This window comes from Lacerta agilis, chromosome 2 (assembly GCF_009819535.1).
Source record: "Lacerta agilis isolate rLacAgi1 chromosome 2, rLacAgi1.pri, whole genome shotgun sequence".
Lineage (NCBI taxonomy): Eukaryota > Metazoa > Chordata > Lepidosauria > Squamata > Lacertidae > Lacerta > Lacerta agilis.
In genome coordinates this window covers 66,584,637-66,604,669 of record NC_046313.1, presented here as the reverse complement: position 1 = coordinate 66,604,669, position 20,033 = coordinate 66,584,637, and the positions used below count along the sequence as shown (strand labels likewise).

At 48.2% G+C, this 20,033-nt stretch overlaps 1 protein-coding gene across 1 annotated transcript in view; it reads left to right on the top strand.

The window, feature by feature from the left end:
• The window catches only part of UBA7 (ubiquitin like modifier activating enzyme 7), a 52,383-nt gene that overhangs the window by 25,898 nt on the left and 6,452 nt on the right, over positions 1-20,033 (top strand). The window contains exons 13-22 of the mRNA XM_033140537.1: positions 692-847; positions 1,088-1,253; positions 3,710-3,906; positions 5,125-5,189; positions 6,454-6,634; positions 8,078-8,152; positions 9,043-9,232; positions 9,859-9,968; positions 13,358-13,444; positions 13,631-13,825. Coding sequence (XP_032996428.1) covers positions 692-847; positions 1,088-1,253; positions 3,710-3,906; positions 5,125-5,189; positions 6,454-6,634; positions 8,078-8,152; positions 9,043-9,232; positions 9,859-9,968; positions 13,358-13,444; positions 13,631-13,825 — 1,422 coding nt within the window. The remainder of the gene's footprint in view (positions 1-691; positions 848-1,087; positions 1,254-3,709; positions 3,907-5,124; positions 5,190-6,453; positions 6,635-8,077; positions 8,153-9,042; positions 9,233-9,858; positions 9,969-13,357; positions 13,445-13,630; positions 13,826-20,033) is intronic.

Sequence of the window (20,033 nt, the reverse complement as noted above, 5' to 3'; positions counted from 1 at the left end):
TGCGAGGTTAGGCTTTGGGGAATGGGAGGAAAGGTCATTACCATTGCTAAAGGGATGCAGGAAATATTATAACTAAGCTGAATTACATGAGAAGAAGATTTGTACAAGTAATAACCCGAGACATCCATGTTTTCAAGTTACCTAATAAAGTTAAATGTGCTTAAATGTTCGCTGACTGTGGCAGTGTATCAGTACCTTAAGAGGTTTGACTAAGAGGAGAGAACAAAGCTTTCCTGTGGAAGAGGAAACCGTTTGCTTATTCTCCTGTCATACAGAGGGCTGGACAGTGAAGCCAAGTGTGCCACGTAGTTGCCTAAAGTGAAGGCAAACTGCAGTAGGTGGGAACCCTGGTAGGGAGATCCCATAGGTGGCAAGAGGTTTTCAAACGTAAAGCACTGAGGTACCCCGGAGACAACTCCCATATAAACACTGAAGGATTCATCCTAGTTGTCAGTGAAACTTAGGGAGAGTCACGGTTGGGGAAGTATCTACCGGGGAGGGAATAGGATCCCTCACAATGGCAACCAGCCCAACAGCACCCATGTGGAGCAAAACATCATACCTGAACCAGCCACGTGCAACTTGGAGAGGTATCTCCTTGTGTCCCCTTGCCCCAGTCACTTGAGTCACTGAGATCATCCTGGCTCAGAATGCCACGGGCCTTCAACCAATATTATTACAATTTCCTCAGGTGGGAGCTGGTGCCATTGGCTGTGAGCTCCTGAAGAATTTTGCCATGATTGGCTTGGCTGCTAGCGAGGGTGGGAGCATCACTGTGACGGACATGGATACCATTGAATATTCCAACCTCAACAGGCAGTTCCTCTTTCGACCAGGGGATGTGTCTGTAAGTCTTGCAGCGAATATGGTGGAAAATTGGTTTGGGTGAGGCGGTGCTGGGGACAGTTTGCCCAAGGAATAAATCTTAACGGACACGAGAATATTCACAAACCTATTTGTAATGTTACAGGGGAGAGGGTGGGTTCTGGCTTGACTCCCTAACAAGTGCCCTGGCCAGTGAACCCGGGCAATAACCAACTTCTTTCTACCCTGGATCTCCCTAGTAATATTCCCTTTGTTCCTGTAGAAGCAGAAGTCAGAAGTGGCAGCAGCTGCCATAAAACTCATGAACCGCCACATCAATGTATCAGCACAGCAGAACCAGGTTGGACCAGACACAGAGCACTTCTATGGGGATGACTTCTTTCTTGGCTTGGATGGTGTTGCCAGTGCCCTGGACAGTCTGCAAGCCAGTGAGTGTTTTCATACAGAATGCCTGTGTTGTAGCCACCAGCTCCCTGTAATAAGCATTCCATGCTCAGAATGAATTACGTTACGCAGGCTTCTTTGAAAGTGCTTATTTTATACAATTAATCACCTACTTAGCATTTCCCTAACCACTTTCAAGTATTGAAAGCACCACACAGACATTATGTTTGCTTACAACAGCCCTGCAAAGTAGGCCAGTTGAGTGTCTTCGTAGAGCGAATTTTTCGTCTAGTGAAGCGGCAATGCAGCGCGGAGGTTTTCGCGCCTAAAAAAAGTTTTTTTTCCGTCTTGCGAGGCAGCCCCATAGACTTTTTCGTCTTGCGGGGCAGCCTTCCGCTAATGAATGCGAAGCATTCATCTAGCGGGGCACCACTGTAATAATAATAATATGTGTTAGTAATTTATTATTATCCCCATACTGGAAATGGAAGGCTGAGGCTGAGGCAGTCTTGCTTAAGGTCATGCAGTGAGCTCAGATGACATTTAAATCAGAAACCTTGATTCACAGTGCAATCATTTGTGTGCTTACTCAGAGGTAAGCCCCTTGAATTGCCTAGTAAGTGGGTATAGGATTGTAGCGATAGCCTCTGTTCCACACCGTGATTTCCATGTGGGTGGGGGAACGGGGAAATAATGTATACAAATTCTAGTACTGTTGTTTTTCACAGGATGTTGACAGTTTTTGCAGGCTGGCCTGGAGTGTAGCACAGAAGGAATGGTGGGATGCTGCAGGCAAAGGCAGTATGTGCGCAGGGCAGGCATACATAAGCTGGAGGTCATCATGATAAAGGCAAGGACAGGGAGTTCTATAGGTGGACACAGAAGACTCTCAACTTTTTGTCTCCTGGTCACTTTGCTCATGGACACATCAGCTAATGAATCATTAACATAACCTGCTGCACACATTTTTCAAGCTTTATTCTATGAATTGGCAGACAGAAAACAAGTCTTTTTTTTCTTTTTAAAAAAGGAACAGATGTTGAGATATTGACACTCGTGAGCATTGGGGGATGCCCTCTAACAGGATCCAGACTAGATGGACCTGCTGCTGCTGCTGCTGCTGCTGCTGCTGCTGTGGGCCAGCCACCTGGTGCTTCTTACACAGGAAGTTGATCCTGGGGGAAGAGATCCCATGTGCCTTTCTGATTGACTGTATTGTGTATCCTGCTGATAGATATTAAAGGGGAGGTGAACCTAGGGAGCTAGAGTCAGGCTGTTGGCCCACCCAGATCAGCATTGTCTCTCTACTGTAGCAGCAACTCTCCATGGTTTCAGGAAGAAGCTCTTGTCCAGCAAGACTTGGGAGAGTCCAGGGATTTAACCTGGGTCCTTCTGCATGTGAAGTAGCCGTGGCCATTCCCCTATGGGTATGTGAGACAGGGCTGGCTAAGTCAAGGAGCTGGAAGGTCTGCATTATAAACAGGGCTGCTCTCACTTCTTGCCGAAACTGCCAGAGGCATCCCAGACCAAATCCAAAGTCCAGAGTCTTTGAAGTGTCTTGCGAATGCAGGCCCACAAAACACACACAGTGCTGATAAAGAGGACAGCTCTCTTGCTATGTAGAGCAGGGAATTCCCCAGGTCAGATCTCGAATCAGCTGTCTACATCCCTGGCTGGCCTTAGACAAACCACAGTCTCTCCGCTTCAGCACCTTCCTCTGTGCTGTGGTAATCCTGGCCTACCACACAGGATCGTTGTAAGGATGATTGAAATAGCTGTGTGTGCTTTTAATAGCATGCGAACACTGGTAACGAACCCTCCAAGCGTCCCTATCTTTCAAGGACAGTCTCGGGTTAACAGAAGCTATCCTGGTTTCTGATTTGATCCCATAATGTCCCACTTTTCCTTAGGATGTGTCCCTATTTTCGTCGGAGAAATGTTGGAGGCTATGTGCTAAAGAACTTGCCAGTGTCACCGTCATTAATTAACGGTCATAATACCCTGTTAGGGTTCAAGCCACAGAACACCAAACACACACTGAGCCATTATCTCCTGCTTTGCACATCTATAAAAAATGGAGGCTTTGTATGTGCTGAGGAGACTGGAATGGCTTGGCATCTACAAAGAAGGACCCAGCAGACCATACAGACAGAAAAGTGTATTTGAGTGACAGAGGCTCTTTGTAGAGCTGGACCAAAATGTATTGGGATACATTTTTTTGAAGAAAATAATATATTGAGACTTCTTTTTTATTTTCCTTCCCTCCCTCTCTTCACCCAATCAGAAAAAGAAGTCCACTTTGCAGAAATTTGTCCAGCTCTTTTCCACCATTTTTTTTGTGTGTGTATCAGCTGCCATTTCTCCCTGAGTAGGGATGTCAGAGAATTCTGAAAGGAAATTGCTGGTGTTTGCTTGTGTGTGTGTGATGAAGAAGGTAGGGCACCTCAAAGGATCTAGTGTCCCGTCTACCTCCTCTCTTTCCTCCCCTTTCCTCCTGCAGGAAAATACTTGTGCCAAAGGTGTGTGCAGTACCTCAAGCCTCTGCTTGATTCCGGAACAGAAGGCACCCGGGGGCACGTCCAGGCCTTTGTGCCCTTTCTGACAGAGTCCTTTGGCCAAGCTCAGGAGGAGGAAGAGACGCAGTACCCTCTCTGCACCCTGCGCCACTTCCCCAGCACCATCCACCACACGCTACAGGTGGGGGGGGGGAGGCTGGTTTTTTTCTGGCCTCCTCAAATACTGTTACTTATCCTTTCAGCTGCAGGTCCACTCTGCAGTGCCTGCTGCTGCCAAAGAGACCCCTCTCCTGCCTTTCTCTCCAGTTGGTCCATGCCTAAAGAGGGAAAACTCTCAGCTGCCAAGCTCCTCTTCACTCCTTGCCTGGCCCCTTGGCTTCATTTACTCTTTCCAGGCAGCTGCACGAGGGCCAGGGCTGTCAACAGCGTTGACGGCAGGATATGGGGTCCAGCTGTTTCGCCCAGAAGCCAGGCCAAAATCCTTCGCCCTTTGCAGAGCTTTAGCTGCTTCTCCTTTTTCTGTGGCAGGGCCAGACAGACCTATCTCTTTTTTTATCTCACACTGCCCTGGTGCCTTTGCATGCCCCTGCTTCCTTCACTCCATGGGGCAGGAGATGCTGATGGGGAGGCTGTCTGGTTGGGCCTGCTATGTAGCATCAGGATCCTGAGGAGCAACAGGGGCAGGAGTTCAGTTTTAGGGAATGGCACCAGAGTTCCCAGACTGCACCCCCAACTAGGACTGTGTACACACTATGGGTAGGAGTCAGCTAATGAGCCCTTCAGCACAGGCCCTGCTCAAGGGCTTCCACTTGCACCACAGGGCCTTCCTTTCCTCTCCTCCTCATGGTGCCCACCATGATTGGCTCTGGGGTGGGGGGTCAGGAGAACCTCCAGAATGGGAAGAGAACTGCAGTACCTGCACTGACAGGATGTTCATCACAGTGTGGTATTGAATTCCAACCTATATCTTTAAAGCACATTTGAACCATATTTCTGCCCCTCAGAGAATTATGGCTGCTGTGGTTTTTTAAGGGTTGCTGAGAATTGTAACTGTGAGGCGTTAACTACAGTGCCCTGAATTCTTTGAGGGAAAGAATGCACTTACAATGTGCTTTAATGTTAAGTGTGTAAGGTAAAAAAGGGAAATGACCCCCTGGACAGTTAAGTCCAGTCAAAGGTGACTATGGGGTTGTGGCGCTCATCTCGCTTTCATGCCGAAGGAGAGTGTGTATACAGCCTTGGAACCAAGGAACAACTGCTCTGAGGCTGCAGTCCAGTGCCCATTTGCCTGAGAGTAAGCCCTGCCTTTTGCCTGAAAAAATGTCCCTAACCCCTGTTCTAAGGGACCCCAAGTAACTGCTGACAAAAACTCCCCTGCCCCCATCTTATTCTCTTGCAGTGGGCCCGAGATCAGTTTGAGGGTCTTTTCAAGACAAAAGCAGAAAACGTCAACACATTCCTGAAGTGAGTATGGGAAGCGATCTTGACTGAGGTGATATGGTAGATAAATGGCAGGAGCGAAAGCTTAGAGTGGGCTGTGTAGGGAATAGAGTGGATTTTGTTAAGGAGTCTTCTGGGTGAGGTAGAGGGAAGTTTACCCCACATCCATATCCCACCTCTGAGCTGTAGTAGGAGCTGCTGCATCTGGGGTGGAAGGTGGAACTGCCTAGTGGCAGGACTCACTCAGAGCTCCATGTGCATAAAATTACTAGTTATACATTCATTGCAAAAAAGGGGGCTCTGCAGCCGCCTAGAAGACATATTGATCATTATCCGAGTCCCATGATGACCACAGGTGGAATTTGCCTTGTTCCTAGTGGTGCCATTTTGGTGTGCTATACTAGTGTGGTGTAATGGTTAAAGTATCAGACTTGAACAGGGGAAATCCTAGCTGCCCTATGAAATTCACTGGGTGACTATAGTGGGCCAGTCCCTGCCTCTCAGCCTAATCTGTTGGTGTTAATGGAATAACCCCCATTCACGCTGCTCCTTGGGGGGGGGGGGTTGGGATAATACATGAGACAAACATGCTCAGAAACGTTTCCTTGCCTCTGCCCCCTGCTCTTGCCTTTTAACTTACCGGTTGTTGTTGTTTAGTTGTTCAGTCGTGTCCGACTCTTCGTGACCCCATGGACCAGAGCACGCCAGGCACGCCTACCCTCCACTGCCTCCCGCAGTTTGGCCAAACTCATGCCAGTCACTTCGAGAACACTGTCCAACCATCTCATCCTCTGTCGTCCCCTTCTCCTTGTGCCCTCCATCTTCCCCAACATCAGGGTCTTTTCCAGGCAGTCTTCTCTTCTCATGTGGTGGCCAAAGTATTGGAGCCTCAACTTACCAGTACTTGATGTCAAAAGGCACTTGGCCACTTCATCCCCATTCCGATTACTTGTGTTGGGAATCCACAAGGGTGAGGTTCCTGGGCTGGAATTCTGATACCTCTCAAAGAAGGACCTTCATTGCCCCAAGACTCTAGAGCCAACCTTCAGTTGGCAAGTATGAGAAGAAGATGCTAGACTAGATGGGGCTTTGGTCTGATCCAGCAGGGCTCATATGTCTTAAACTATTCTGGATTGCTTTATTTGTGTCTGTTAGCTGCCCCGGGCATTTGGAGAGGCATCATAGATATTTGTAAGCATGGAATTGATAACAAACTACCTACTAGGAAGAATTGACAGCAGAGCTATCTCCAAATTCTGCCACAAACAAGGTCTGTTGTTGTCCACAGGGATCCCAGCTTCCTAGAGTCCCAAGAAATGGAGGCTGTCAAGATGCTGGAGTCAGTGCGCATCAGCTTTCAGGAGAAGCCGTGCAACTGGAGAGACTGCGTGGTCTGGGCTCGGAGACTTTGGGAGCGCCTTTTCTCCCATGACATCCAGCAGCTGCTGCATAACTTCCCACCTGAGCATGTATGGGCCCTGCCTCTTTCCCCGGCCATTTCCTGGCTCCCAGTGTGGTGCTCTTCTAAGCACTCCTTTGCCTTTGTCTGTTACAGTCACTCTGAACTGGTTCTGAGAGTTGGAATCCAGGTGTCTGGAACCAATTGCAGCAGACTTCCGTTGGCAGCTGCTTAATGTGAGATATATTAAGACCAAGTGGTGGTCTTTGCAAAGCCCGTCTTTTCGGTGAAGCAGGCACTTGGTTGGTGTTGCCTTCTAGCCACTTGTAACATTAAGCCTCCTGTGGGAGATGCCCACTCACCCTTAGCATTAACACCAGTAGTTCTCACTCTGGGCTCTTTCTAGGTGGACCCACACCACCATTTATATGACCTGGTTCACAAACAGCATCTCCACTGGCTTTAATTGCACAAAGAACCAGTTGCTTATAGCTTTTGGCCCCACAGCAAGGCACAGGATGGTCATAGCAGGGCTGGCCCAAGAAGTTTTGCTGCTTGAGGATCACACACACACACTCACTCCATGACCGGAAGATGACTAGATTGCACTTGAATCTTAGTTCAATACAGCCAATGGGGTAGTCTCGTCCACTGCACCTGAGGAGAGCAGGATTGTTTCCTGGGTATGTGACAGGCCTGTGGTACTCATAGCTTTGATCTCCAATCACGGCTCAGGAGAAACATCTGGGGCCCAGACACAGTTACTCACCCTGCCTAATGGTAGGGCTGGCTATGGGTTGGAGGCAGACTGCACGGTCAGTTCCTGAAACAGCAACCCAGAGGCCAAAGTCAGGCAATCTGGTCCAGGGGAGCCTGACGGTCAGGCTGGACAAAGAAGTCTGTGTAACATCTCAAGCAAAAAGTTGTTCTTATATAAGGTCAGCAGGGCCCTTCTTAATGACGGTGCCATGGGTTCTAGAGTACATCCTCTGGGCACTGAGTCAGTTGCTCCCCTCCCTCCGTTATGAATCAGGCTCCTTCCTTTGGCCCTGGCACACAACTCAGGCTGGTGTTTGACCTCCTTGCAGTCCTAGTGACTGCACAGCACTAGTCACAAATGATTGGCTGAAATAATTTTGTGGTTGGTGGTTATGTTTTGTCCCAGGTGTCTTGGTGGAGCGAAATTATATGGTTTTGGCATATGCGTGAGCCAATGTTAGCTTTCACAAGGAACCTAGTACTGCTTTCTGAACTCTGGAAAATCAACAACATGCACGTTGACATATTTTCCCCTTGGCCCTTGACTTGTTCTCTCTTCCTTGGCTGTGCACAATCTCTCTCTCTCTCTCTCTCTCTCTCTCTCTCTCTCCAGTTCCCATCATTTCAGCCTGCAGAAACCTTTGGCCCTCTTCCAGCCCTTGGTTGCCTTGTAGAGTTTCCTTCCTTGAACTTATTCTCCCCCCACCCCCTCTGATGCTGCTTCCTGACTGATCTCATCTGTCTTTGTCCCCAGGAGACAAGCTCTGGACTTCCTTTCTGGTCAGGGCCCAAGCGATGCCCTCAAACGCTGAAATTTGACAGCAGTCATGTGAGTGGGGAGCTCAGATTGAGAAGTGGGGGGAACTCGGGATGCAATGGAGGTTGCACCCTCAGCAAGGAACATCTAGGAGAGATCAGGACATTTACTCAGCTAGGTTCACCACTTCCTAGTCTCATGGTCAAAGAAAGGGATGAATGTAACTTTTCAGAAAAAAGAAAAGAAAAAGCAATAAATGGAAATTAGTGCTTTTTTATTCTTGCTGTCTAGAGCAGGTAGAAACCCCTTATCTGTTTTTCACCTTATTTATTGTGTAAAATAGCACCAACATGTACCATGACACCCTAATTGATGAGCAAGAGGTTGGCTCTGTTTCTCTCATTTGATTGATCTGCCTAGTTTAAAACTGTAAACTGACCATGAACCGAGCCCATCTTATACCTCTGTAGAAGTGTGAGTTGCAAATGACCCAGGATCCGGCACATTTGGCATGGAAGATTCCCGAAATCATTGTTCCCACCAATTTGGGCTTGTATCCAATGTTGCATGGATACACTTCTACTGTGAGATTTCTGCTTCCTTTCTTCTGCCTGCACGCTCCCAAAATCTGCTCTGGAGGCTCCTTCAACCCTTTTTGGCGGTGGCTGTAGCAGGGAGGAGAGGAAGGGGAAGTACTGTTGTGCAAGCGGAAGTCTGTTTGAGTAGAGTGGAAGAGCAGAGTTGGATATAGCCCCCGGGTCTGAATCCGGCAGCAGGCTTCCATGAGTTGGGGTGCTGTTTTGACTGTGTAGGAGGGAAGAGGATGCTTAGCTGAGGTTGGAAGGGGTCTACATTTCTGGAAGAGCAGCCAGTAGAGCCAGTTACTGGTTGTCGGGAGAAGGAAACAGTCCATGGTGGGGAAGGGTGCTGCTGTCTCTGATGCACCTTCTGTGTTTTTCTAGACCACCCACAAGACCTTCATTTTGGCTGCCGGTCACCTCTTTGCCAATACCCACAAGCTGCATGTGAGTGAGGATGATTCTGTGACTTCCCAAGTCCTCTTCGACTCGCATCTGCCACCTTTCCAGCCACTTCAGGGAGTGCATATCCCCCTCACTGACCAAGAGATGCAGAATCCACAAGACTCTGTTGGTAAGAAGTTTGCTGAAGGGCAGGTATCCCAACCGTTCCAGCCAGGCCCTAGCAGGGAACCCGTGACCTTCCAGATGTTGTTGGACTCCAACTCCCATCAGCCCCAGCCAGCCTGGCCAGTGTGGTCAAGGATGATGGGAACTGTAGTGCAGCAACATCTGGAGGGCTGCAGGTTTCCCATCCTTCCCTAGAGCAGTGTTTTTCAACCACTGTTCCGCGGCACACTAGTGTGCCGCGAGATGTTGCCTGGTGTGCCGTGGGAAAAATTGTGTTTATTTGATTCCTATTCTAGAGAATTGCTTTATATATAGTCAATATAGGCACAGAGTTAAATTTTTTAACATTTTCTAATGGTGGTGTGCCTCGTGATTTTTTTCATAAAACAAGTGTGCCCTTGCCCAAAAAAGGCTGAAAAACACTGCCCTAGAGCAGTCTGTCAACCGTGTCAGATCTGTGAAAGGAGTGCCAGGAAATGCAATGGGATCTCTAAGGGTGAGATGAGACTTGGGCTTCCCACACAGTAGACCCAAGCCAGAAGTGGATAACGTGCTTCTCCCTGCATTGCTCACATCTCAGGCCACTGCTGGGCTATGTCCCCGCCTACCACCCCTAACTCTGTCTTTCAGATGAGATGGAGGTGGGAGAGCTGAGGCAGGAACTGGCAGCACTGAGGCAAGAGCTGGAAGAGCAAAATTCTCTCACGTCTAATGCTATGGAGCCCATTTGCTTTGAGAAGGTAAAAAACGTTCCTGCGCGTTTCCATCTCACTTTGCATTTCCCTCTGAGCTCCAGGTTTCCAAAGGCGGAAGAGCATGACCCTTCTTGGAGGAGAGAGGGTGTGGTGTGTGACTCTGCTGTTCCAGCCATGACTTCCCCTCCTGCGGCTCTGCCTATGCCTCTTAATCCTCGACGGGTTAATTTCAGTTAAGATCAACTGTGTTTTCTTGAGATGACTCATAGACAAATTTTCCCAGTGCCCCAGTATCTGTAAAGGGCAGGCACAGGCAAGATATTTTACGTTCAGGGTTCAGATGCCCAAATAAAAAAAATGCTATCTGATTTCATCATGTGCTAAAAGTTTGAGTATAGACGCTTAGAGACTGAGCTACAAATCAGGATGCCTCGTTCTGAATCTCATCTCTGGCATGAACTCACTGATACTCAACAAGCCACGGTCTCTGGGTCAGCCTTCTAACTGTAAAATAAGAGTCAGAATACTGGCCTACCTTGCAGGATACGTTTATGGATTACTACAAGAACCAATGATGAATAGACAGTAGGGTTGCCATACATCCAGAATTTCCATGACACAGCCAAAATACCACAGTGGGAAGTAGTGTCTGGGCAGAAATTGCTGAAATGTCTGGGGAAAACCAGACGAATGGCAACTGTTGTTGGAAGTTCAGATTTTGTTTAATTAATTTTTTTAAAAGTTTTTTAATTTTTTGAAATACGGGAACCCTAATAGACAGATACCGGTACTTTTAAGAAGTATTCTGAAGGAATAAACTATGTTTAAAATGTGAATGCCCTATATAACCAATGTTATTGCAATTTTGCCAAAAAGAGCTCAACAACCTTTGTGTGTGGATTTCCACTTTTTGAAATATGGCAACCCTAAGTAATAATGACACAGGAAATCATGGTTTGTCATTACGTCTGAACCAGGCTAATTTGTTACAATCCAGACCACTTGTTCTGCAGAGTGGAAGCCCCTATTGGACATTGAATGAGGAGCTTCTTTCTGTATGCAAAGCATGTGTTCTGCTAATCCCCTATCTTTTAGTTCTGTATTGTAGCAGAGAGACTGTTTTATTTAGCTAAAGTGACACTAGTAGCTGAATTGTGTGTGGGGGGGGTTGTTAATGTGTTCGGTAGAATTGGGAGCGGGCCCACTTCTACTCCACAGCTGCTGCTACAGAAGTTTCTTCATACAGTGAGCATTTGTCTGCACAACTGCAGATGTAATGTGGGGAGCTTGTGGGGATTATATCCCAATATATCATCAGCTGCCAGGATTGGGGCCCAGATTTCAGTTAAGGTAGAATATTTTCCATATATTGGAGGTTAAGTTGAAAGCTGCTGTCAAACAGCCATAATAAAAAAAAAAATCTGGTTTGTATGGAATGTTTGGTTGCTTTGACCTTTTAAGGGGTTTTGGTGGGTGGGGGAGGTTTATGCCTGAAGTTTAAAGTTGTATTTTGTGTAGATTGATATTTAGGATTTACATATGCACTGCCTGCCACGGGTTTCTTGAATGTATGAATTTCATTTCTGTCTTTACTGGTCCAGCTGAACTAAGTACCCAAGTCCCACTGATTCCAGTGGGAAGGGTTTGAGTGGATATTTAAAACTCCTTAACTTATGACTGTGCCTATTTTGTGTGTGTGTGTGTGTGTGCGTGCGTGTGTGTGTGGTTGTGTGGTTGTTGCCATAATGTTTACTACTGAAAAATAATCCTTCACCACTGTCTTGCCTGTGTTGAAATGTTCCTTCTCAACACCCCATGTGACTTGCAACTGCCACATCTGTTTCAGTATAGATACTTAGGCCTAGATTAGTAGGAGTACATTCTGGTCTGGACAAAAATGCATCAAAATGCAGTGTTTCATAAGAAATGACAGGATAGGTACAGATTGTGGCTAACACTGTATGTACAGCACTTCCCAAACCAGTGGTGAGAGCACACTGGATGTAAACGGAGGTGGAGGGTGGGTGTTGGCACAGCCAAAGATGTCCCTGAATTTGATGTTGCTGTAAACTGCAGTTCTTGTGTCCAGCTTTTGGAGGTGCCAGAGTGCCAGGAATGGGTTGGGATGAGGCTGGGGTCAGTATCCCTCCCGCAATCTGTGTAGTACCTAGCCTACTACAAGTACCCTCTTAGGCTGTGTGCGCACTCCTGTTCACTCCACATCCAGCACAGTCCCACCACTCTTTCGGGAAGTGGTGTGCACACAACATAAGCATCTATCCTGCATCTATCTTGTAATTTTTTTCGAAATGCTGTGTTTTGATGTGTTTCCTCCACAACCAGCTTCAATCCAAAGTGAGAAAAAGGACAACCTAGCCATGTTTTAAAATGCTAATACGTACACAGCCTTATACCCAGCCCTGTTTGTGGTTTGCAGCACATGACCCACCTTCCTACAGGCTGTGTTCTTTTCTGAGTGCAGAACAAACGAGCCAAAAAGGTTCAGAAGAGTCTGTTCCTTGAGTACAAAATGGCAGTAGTTATCAAGCCAGGCAGTGGAGTCCTTCAGCCAGGAACTGTGTGTTTTTGTCACTTTCATATTATGTCTATAAACAAGGCTTTCTCCCATCATCATATGTAAGGACTAGGAAGCTGCCTCATAGGATTATTTGTTTTGCTGACCCAATGCTGTTTGCCGAAACTGGTAGAAGCTCTCCAGCGTCTCACCTACAATCTGATTTTAGCATCAGATGCCAGGGGCCTTCTGTCTGCTAAGGATGCCTCTGCCCTGTAGCGTGGTCTCCCTCATTACACTGGGGGAAGCTTATGTTGTACCATGGCTACTCAGATGGTTACTTAGTCAGATTCCGTGCCTGTGCACGTGGTCCACATTTGTGTATAGTTGCTTGGGATTAGCACATTTTATTCTGCTCCTGCTATTCATGGGAAAATGCAAGGAGCTTTGCAGGGAACTGAAGCTCTGCCTCCTAGACTCTAGGCCTTTGGCTCTTCAGACATTGCTGGACTCTACTTCCAGGTGACAATGAGAGCTGTGGTCTAGCAACATCGGAGAACCAGATTCCCCACCCCGTCTCTTCTATGGTTAAATAAAATCACACCGTACACACAAACCCTGGCTGTAACCTCTGTTAAGTTTCCTTGCCACCCTTTGTAGACCTTGCACTCCCTTTGTTCTCATCCTCATCCCACTAAGATGAGGATGTGTGCATGCACACGAAAGCTCATACCAAGAACAAACTTAGTTGGTCTCTAAGGTGCTACTGGAAGGAATTTTTTATTTTATTTTGCTTTGACTATGGCAGACCAACATGGCTACCTACCTGGAACTGCCAGTAAGACCTCTTCTCTTTCCCCCTCTGTCCTTTCCGCCCTTCTCTGGCCTCGATTGAGTCTGCAATTTTTTGGGCCCTCAGGGGAACGACATTCACTTGAATTTCATCATGACAGCAGCCAATCTGCGAGCTGAGAACTATGGCATCCCTCCGGCTGATAAGCTCCAGGTGAGGAAAGGAGGCGGGGCTTTGGGAGTCATTTCCCCCAGTTGCCTGCCAGCTTCAGGAAATAAAGTGGGGCGGGACACATTCATGTGTCTGTCTCTGGCCTAGCAGCATCCCTCCATCCAGTAACCTCTGGTACCCTTTCCCATTCACTGTCTTCATGCTGAAGGCCCAGTTTGATTTCCACAGGCGATGAGGATCGTGGGGAGGATCGTGCCTGCCATTGCCACAACCACAACAGCTGTAGCTGGTCTGGTGTGCTTGGAGCTTTACAAGCTGGTGTGGCGACACAGGCGCCTGAGCTCCTATCGCAACAGCTTCCTGCAGCTCTCGGAGCCCCTGCTCAATCGCTTCCAGCCTCTGTCGTCTCGAACAATATACAAGGTGAGGCCTGGGCTCTGGGCTCATCATGCTTTGAAGGTAGAAAGAAGCTCAGTAGGGCCTGCTCTTCCTAGCAGACTGGCAGGGAGGGCAGGAAGGAGAGAGACACTATGCGCACACATTTAGATGGGCTGCTGTTCTTTTTCACTCAGAGCTAACTTTGCTGAGGCTGTAGATCAGAGGCAGGGGACCTTTTTCAACTCAAGGGTGTGTTCTGTTCTGGACAATCACCTGGGGGCCACATGCCAGAGGTGGGTGGAACCGGAGGCAAAAGGAGGAGGAGCAACAGATGTACATTTTCACTTGGTACAGTCTACACACACCTCTTTATCCTCCATCCAGGCAAGTAAAAGGCATTATTGGAGTTCAAGGGCACATCCTAGCTAAGCAAGATTGCTTGAGGAGAGTGTGAGGCAGGGTTGGTGGAGGATGTGTCATGGGAAGAGGGCCGTGGCTAGCAAGGGACAGACTTGGAGGTTCCAAGTCTCTAGAAGAGAGAACATGGAGTGCGGCAGTGTGGAGAGTAAGTCATTCAGGAACAAGAATCTGCTTTCCCCAAGGCTAGTGCAGTATCCCATATAGCTGGATTAGAGGCTCTGTACCTAGGAGCATTTCTGTGTGGGCACAGGCATTGATCCAGACAGGTATTTCCTTAATTCCCGCCCCCCTCCAGCTCTTAAAAATCTAAATGAAACAGCAATGGCTTGCTCTTGTCCTGTGCTGCAGAGTGCACCTAAGAGCAACTTTGGACGTTTCAAGACAGATGTACACCACCTCATGCCTTTAGTTCTTTCACTGCTGCTGCGATGCCCAGGTATGGAAAGACTTGCATGTCCAGCCTGTGAACCTCTCCTGACCAAGTTCCCCTTAAGACATTACAGCAGCAGTGGGACAACCACTGTAACCCTTGAGCACCATGGTGCTGTGATGCTTTCAGGCCCGACTGCCGTCCGTTCCCAGAGTGCCCAGCCATACCTTATCCCTGGAAGTGGACCACGCAGTCAGAACGTACACAAGCTTTGTCAGCTGGAGCTGGTGCTAGAATGGCTGCCCCATAGGGATGTCAGCAACTCCCAGACTGTGTTGAGGGGGAGACTTCCTACTCCATCTCTCCTGTCTGGGTGCTGGGTACTGAGCAGCTTGCCAGGAGCCGATGTGTGGGGGAGGACGGCTGTTCCCACTCAGCTGCTGACCCTTCCTTTCCTGAGCCCCTTCTGGCAGGCAGAAGGCGAAGGAGATCTAGTTTCAGAAGCCGGTGCCTGGCGTGTGTATCAGGCTAGCAAGCAGTGTGGAAGGAGAGGCACAGACGAGGCTGCCTGTGAGCTGTCAGACACAGGAAATGGTCTTTAACCTGCAGCTGACACACACAGCTGCTGCCAAGCTGGATCTCTGGCTCTTCTTGCCCTGGCCTAGCTCAATACCCCCTTTCCTTTAGCCTCAGCCACAGATGCTGGTTCTTGACCTTTCCGCACAGGCATCTATGCATCCACTGGGTGTTCTGAACCGCTTTGACTGAGAGGTGTTTCTTGGAGGTATAGCCAGCAGGCCCAGTGAATCCAGAATGGGCCCTCATGCAAGGCAGTGAACATTTGTTCCCCTTGTGCCTTGCAGGCATGCAGTAGATACTTGGTGGACATCTTGAGAGCAGCATAAGGCGATAGAATTTCCCCAGCCGTACTACCTTCAGCCGATAGACAAGTTTTTGTGTGTAAATAATTATGGTAGGTTTGGCATTACTGTCAAAGATGTAGTGGTGAGCTGGACAAGGGAAAACAAACAGATCTTGAATCCTGGCAAGACCCTGGTTCACATGTCCAAGAAATTGGTGAGTTTCCCAGGATGGAATTGCACTTCCTCTGAAGGAGTAAGTGTGCAGTCTGGAGTAGCAGCTGCAGATGCTCCTAGACCTGGATAACGTGGCCACAGTAGTCTAGGCACTGGTAACTTCAAGATTGGCTTGCTTCAATGCATTCTTTGTGGGGCTTCCTCTGAGAGCCAGTGTGGTGTAGTGGTTAAGAGCGGTAGACTTGTAACCTGGGGAACCAGGTTCGTATCTCCGCTCCTCCACATACAGCTGCTGGGTGACCTTGGGCTAGTCACACTTCTTTGAAGTCTCTCAGCTCCACTCACCTCACAGAGTGTTTGTTGTGGGGGAGGAAGGGAAAGGAGAATGTTAGCCACTTTGAGACTCCTTTGGGATATCAAGGATATAAAGTGGGATATCAAATCCAAACTCCTCCTCTTCTTCTACTTGGCCCATAAAGTGCAGTTGTCAATGATGCAACATGATTGCTGACAGGAGTGCCAACGTATTATACCTCTTCCTAAAGATCCTCACTTGCCGCCAATTTGCTACTGAGCCAAGGTCATGGTTTTACTAGTAGTATATAAAGCTCTTAACAGCTTCGGACCAATTTAATTGAGACATCCTTGCCCCATATGTACCTACTTGGCAGCTTCTATCAACGGAACCTGCACTTTTACAAGTGCCATTTAATACATGTTCGGCTTCTGTGAAGTTTTGGAACTCCCCAGCATTTAACTTCAGTCAGGTGCCTTCATTGTACTTTTAGACTCTTGCCAAAATATATTTTTTTCAGCGAGCATATTTTGACATATAATAAAGTTATGCCTAATCTTTTTTTTTAATTCTGATCGTATCTCCATATTATTGATAATTATTTTACTGTTTAAATATGCATCACTTAGATTTTTTTTCTCAAGTGGTTTATAAAATTTCATGTATTTGTGTGTGTGCGTGCGCGCGCCTTCTGACAGCAGGGTGACTAGCCAAGGAAACAGAGAGCAGACATACATGCTGACAATTAGGAAGTGCAATTCATGTTCATCTGTTCACGTTTGTAACACCTTACATATCTTGGATGCAATTCACTGGCTTCAATTTCCATGTACTGTTAAGCCAAACCATAGCTTAGTGTAAATGGAGTAGGCTCCTAGATATTGCAGCTGCTTTGTTACTCTTCTGGTCCTGCTGCTGCTATGCTGGTGTGAGCAGCTTAAGAGTTTAATCTAAACCTGGATTCATGGTTTATCTCCTCCAGACAAACCATGGCTTGTTAAGCCAAGGACAAATCTTAGTTACAGGTCATGCTTTATCTGGAGCTCGACGAAACATGAGCCTGAGTTTGGACAGTACACTAAGTTGTGGTGTAGCAGGAGCAGGAGCAGGATCAGATGAGTAGAGGTCACAATCTCATCTGTAGGAGACCATACATTTGTGCTGAGCTATTTTGTGCTGACTGGATCACTGTATCCTGTTTTACTACTGTCAATGGTGAGCCTTCTCCAGGAAAGGACGTAGCAAGACATAAGTGGATGTTTGTTTATTACTTGTGTATCCTGCCCTTCCTCCAATGAGCTCAGGATTGCATTTGTAAGATTCGTGGGCAGCCTCCCACCCACTCTCCAGACCTCCTTAGCTCAGAGTTGGAATTACATTGGGTGATGCCCTAAGGCAGGGGTCAGCAAACATTTTCAGCAGGGGGGCCCGTCCACTGTCCCTCAGACCTTGTGGGAGGCCGGACTATATTTTTTTTGGGGGGGGGAGGAATGAATTCCTATGCTCCACAAATAACCCAGAGATGCATTTTAAATAAAAGGACACATTCTACTTGTATAAAAACACGGATTGAGAAGGCGATTGTGCCGGATCCAGCCCCTGGGCCTTAGTTTGCCTACCCATGCCCTAAGGCCTTGCTTATTCTATAGGGTTGCCTTACCAGCAGTGCCATTAACTGTGATGGCTTCTAGCTAGCTGCCTCTTCATAAGGCATTCTGCCATTCATTGTATAGAGGTGGATGCATATGTGTACATGTGCATATATGTGTACATGTGCATGCATGAGCCTGCACACATGTATGCATAACACACACGCGTACACAGACGTAGACTTTGGAGGTGCTTTTCCCCCTTTTTGTGGCAGCCCCAAGACTTCACATTCCTCCCAATTTGTTGGGGCTAGGGCCAGCCTTGGCTTCCTTGCAAAAAACAAAAAAACCCTCCCTCTTGTGGAGAGAGAAACCAGAGCTTGGATTTGGGGTGGGGGGGTGGAATCGGTGAGGAGGGCGGGAGAGCAAGAAGCTAAATTAAGAGCGGCTGTTTGAATAGAAGCCTTTTTGTCTTGAGTTTATGGAGTGCCAGGCTGGGGCTTCCTGCTACACAGGAAGCGCAGATTGGAACCAGATTGGTGGGACCGGAGCGGGGTGGAGGGGCGGGCAGGAAAGACGGTGGGGCGGGGGGAGGCTGGCTCTTCTATCGCCACTGATTTCCACGGCTTCGGCTCTCGGCGCCTCTGTTCCTCCTCCTCCCCCCCCCCCGCCCTTCCATCGCTCCCAGTTCAGATCACGCTGCACGGCCCGAGGGCTCGCTGAGCGCGCGCGCAGGCTCCAAACGTCCTGTGATTATTATTTTTTTAAAGGACATCTCAGATTTCTTAACAGCCCAGCTCCGCGAAAGGGTCGCTATATAAGCAGGAACTTCAAAGCTTCCCTTGTGACGCGGGGGTGGGGGGTGGGAAATGAATTTTTGCGTGTGAGAGAGTTTTTGAATCTTGGACCAGCTGTGCAGTGTGTGAGCGCTCTCTCTCTCCCTCCCCCTCCTAAAGTCTTTAAGAGGGGGGAAAAAAAGCCTGGCTGCAGCGAAGTGGCACCGTGCCCAGTTTGCCCATGTCAGCCCTCTGGGAATGGAGGGCATTCTGGTGGTGCTATAGATAGAACCGCCGTCGGAAAAAAGGGGGGGGGAAGGAAAAAGAAACCAGAGCAGCGGTGGTTGGGTTTGTAGTCGCAGGACCACTTGGGGCAAAGGGACGGTTTGCTTCCACTTTCAGGAGCGAGTGTGCCCCCGCCCGCCCCCTTGAAGTGAAATCATGAATCCATTCCTGAAAGCAGCGAATGTGAAATTACTTCCCCTCGGAGCTGGGTGGGTGGGGAACTAGGAGAGGGGGGGATCCGATGGAGTGAGTAGCATCAGGAGGAAGGGAGCAGCTCCAGATGAGGAACGGGGCTGATTTGCAAAAGGGAATCGAGAGCGGTGTCGGGTCCAGGAACGTGTGGAACTGATTAAGCAGCATATGGGAGTCATTACTTAGCAAGGGCTGGCGACTGGGGGAAGGGAGCTTTTACCCTGGCGCCAAAGGATTCACGCCTACCCCCCCCCCCCCAGAATAAGATTCATTGGACCTTTGCTCCATAGTGCCTGAGCCGATTTGGGGGGTGGGTGGGTGTGAGAATAATAAGTTTGCAGGACACTGTAAGGCAGGCATGAGCAAGGGGGGGAAATCAGGCAAAGGGAGGTTTTCTTTGCATCAGGACATCTAGCCAGCTGGGGGACGCATTGCTTAGAACAGAACCCGACTCCTGTTGCCCCAGTCTCTGCAAGCTGGTCCTTTCCGGCATGAAGCTGGGGGGGTGGGTGGGTGAGGAAACACCCAGAGTATCTTCGGTTCTGCTTTGCTGTGGAAGCAGCATTAAGGTGCTAGAAGGTGAAGAGCTGAGCAAGAGGTGCTAATGAGTCCCCTGTCAGTGTGAAAGGCCAAGCCCAGCCATATGGTTCTTTTGGAAGGATGGGAATCTGCCCTCTGGGTTGCCAACAACAGAAGAGCAAATGGGATGGACCATATGGTCCCAAATGGCCAAGATTTTTTTTGGGGGGGTGAGCCAACTTTCACTTCCAACTCTAGCCTTCCTCCTCCCATGCATGTTCTTCAAAAAAAAAAAAAAAAGGTATGGTCAGGAGCGAGACTTTGCATGTTTCAAACCAAAGCATATCCTCTCTCGTTTACAGGGATTTGACTTTTGCATGTATGCTCTTATTAATGCTTTTAGAAAAATGACCACTCATTTGGAATAATCTCTCCAAGCAGGTGTACATAATAAGATAATTATCAATAAAACACAGATTGCAACCAGCAAAACATTTTTTTAAGTATTCATAACTGAATGATGTGTTTGGATAGTCTTGCTGAAATAAAAAGTTTTCAGCTGGTGTCTAAAACAATAGAGGAAGGGCAACTTGCAGGGCACCAATGCATTGCTGCTACCACACTACAGCTGAGCTTTTGTCCATCTTGATGCACCAGCCAGCTGAAAACATGAGTTCCTCCTTCCTGCTTCTGTTCGGTTTCTTTTTGTAATTTGCTTTCCGTTCTTCAGAATACCAGCAGCACTTCCCAGGGCTTGCAGGAAGCATGTG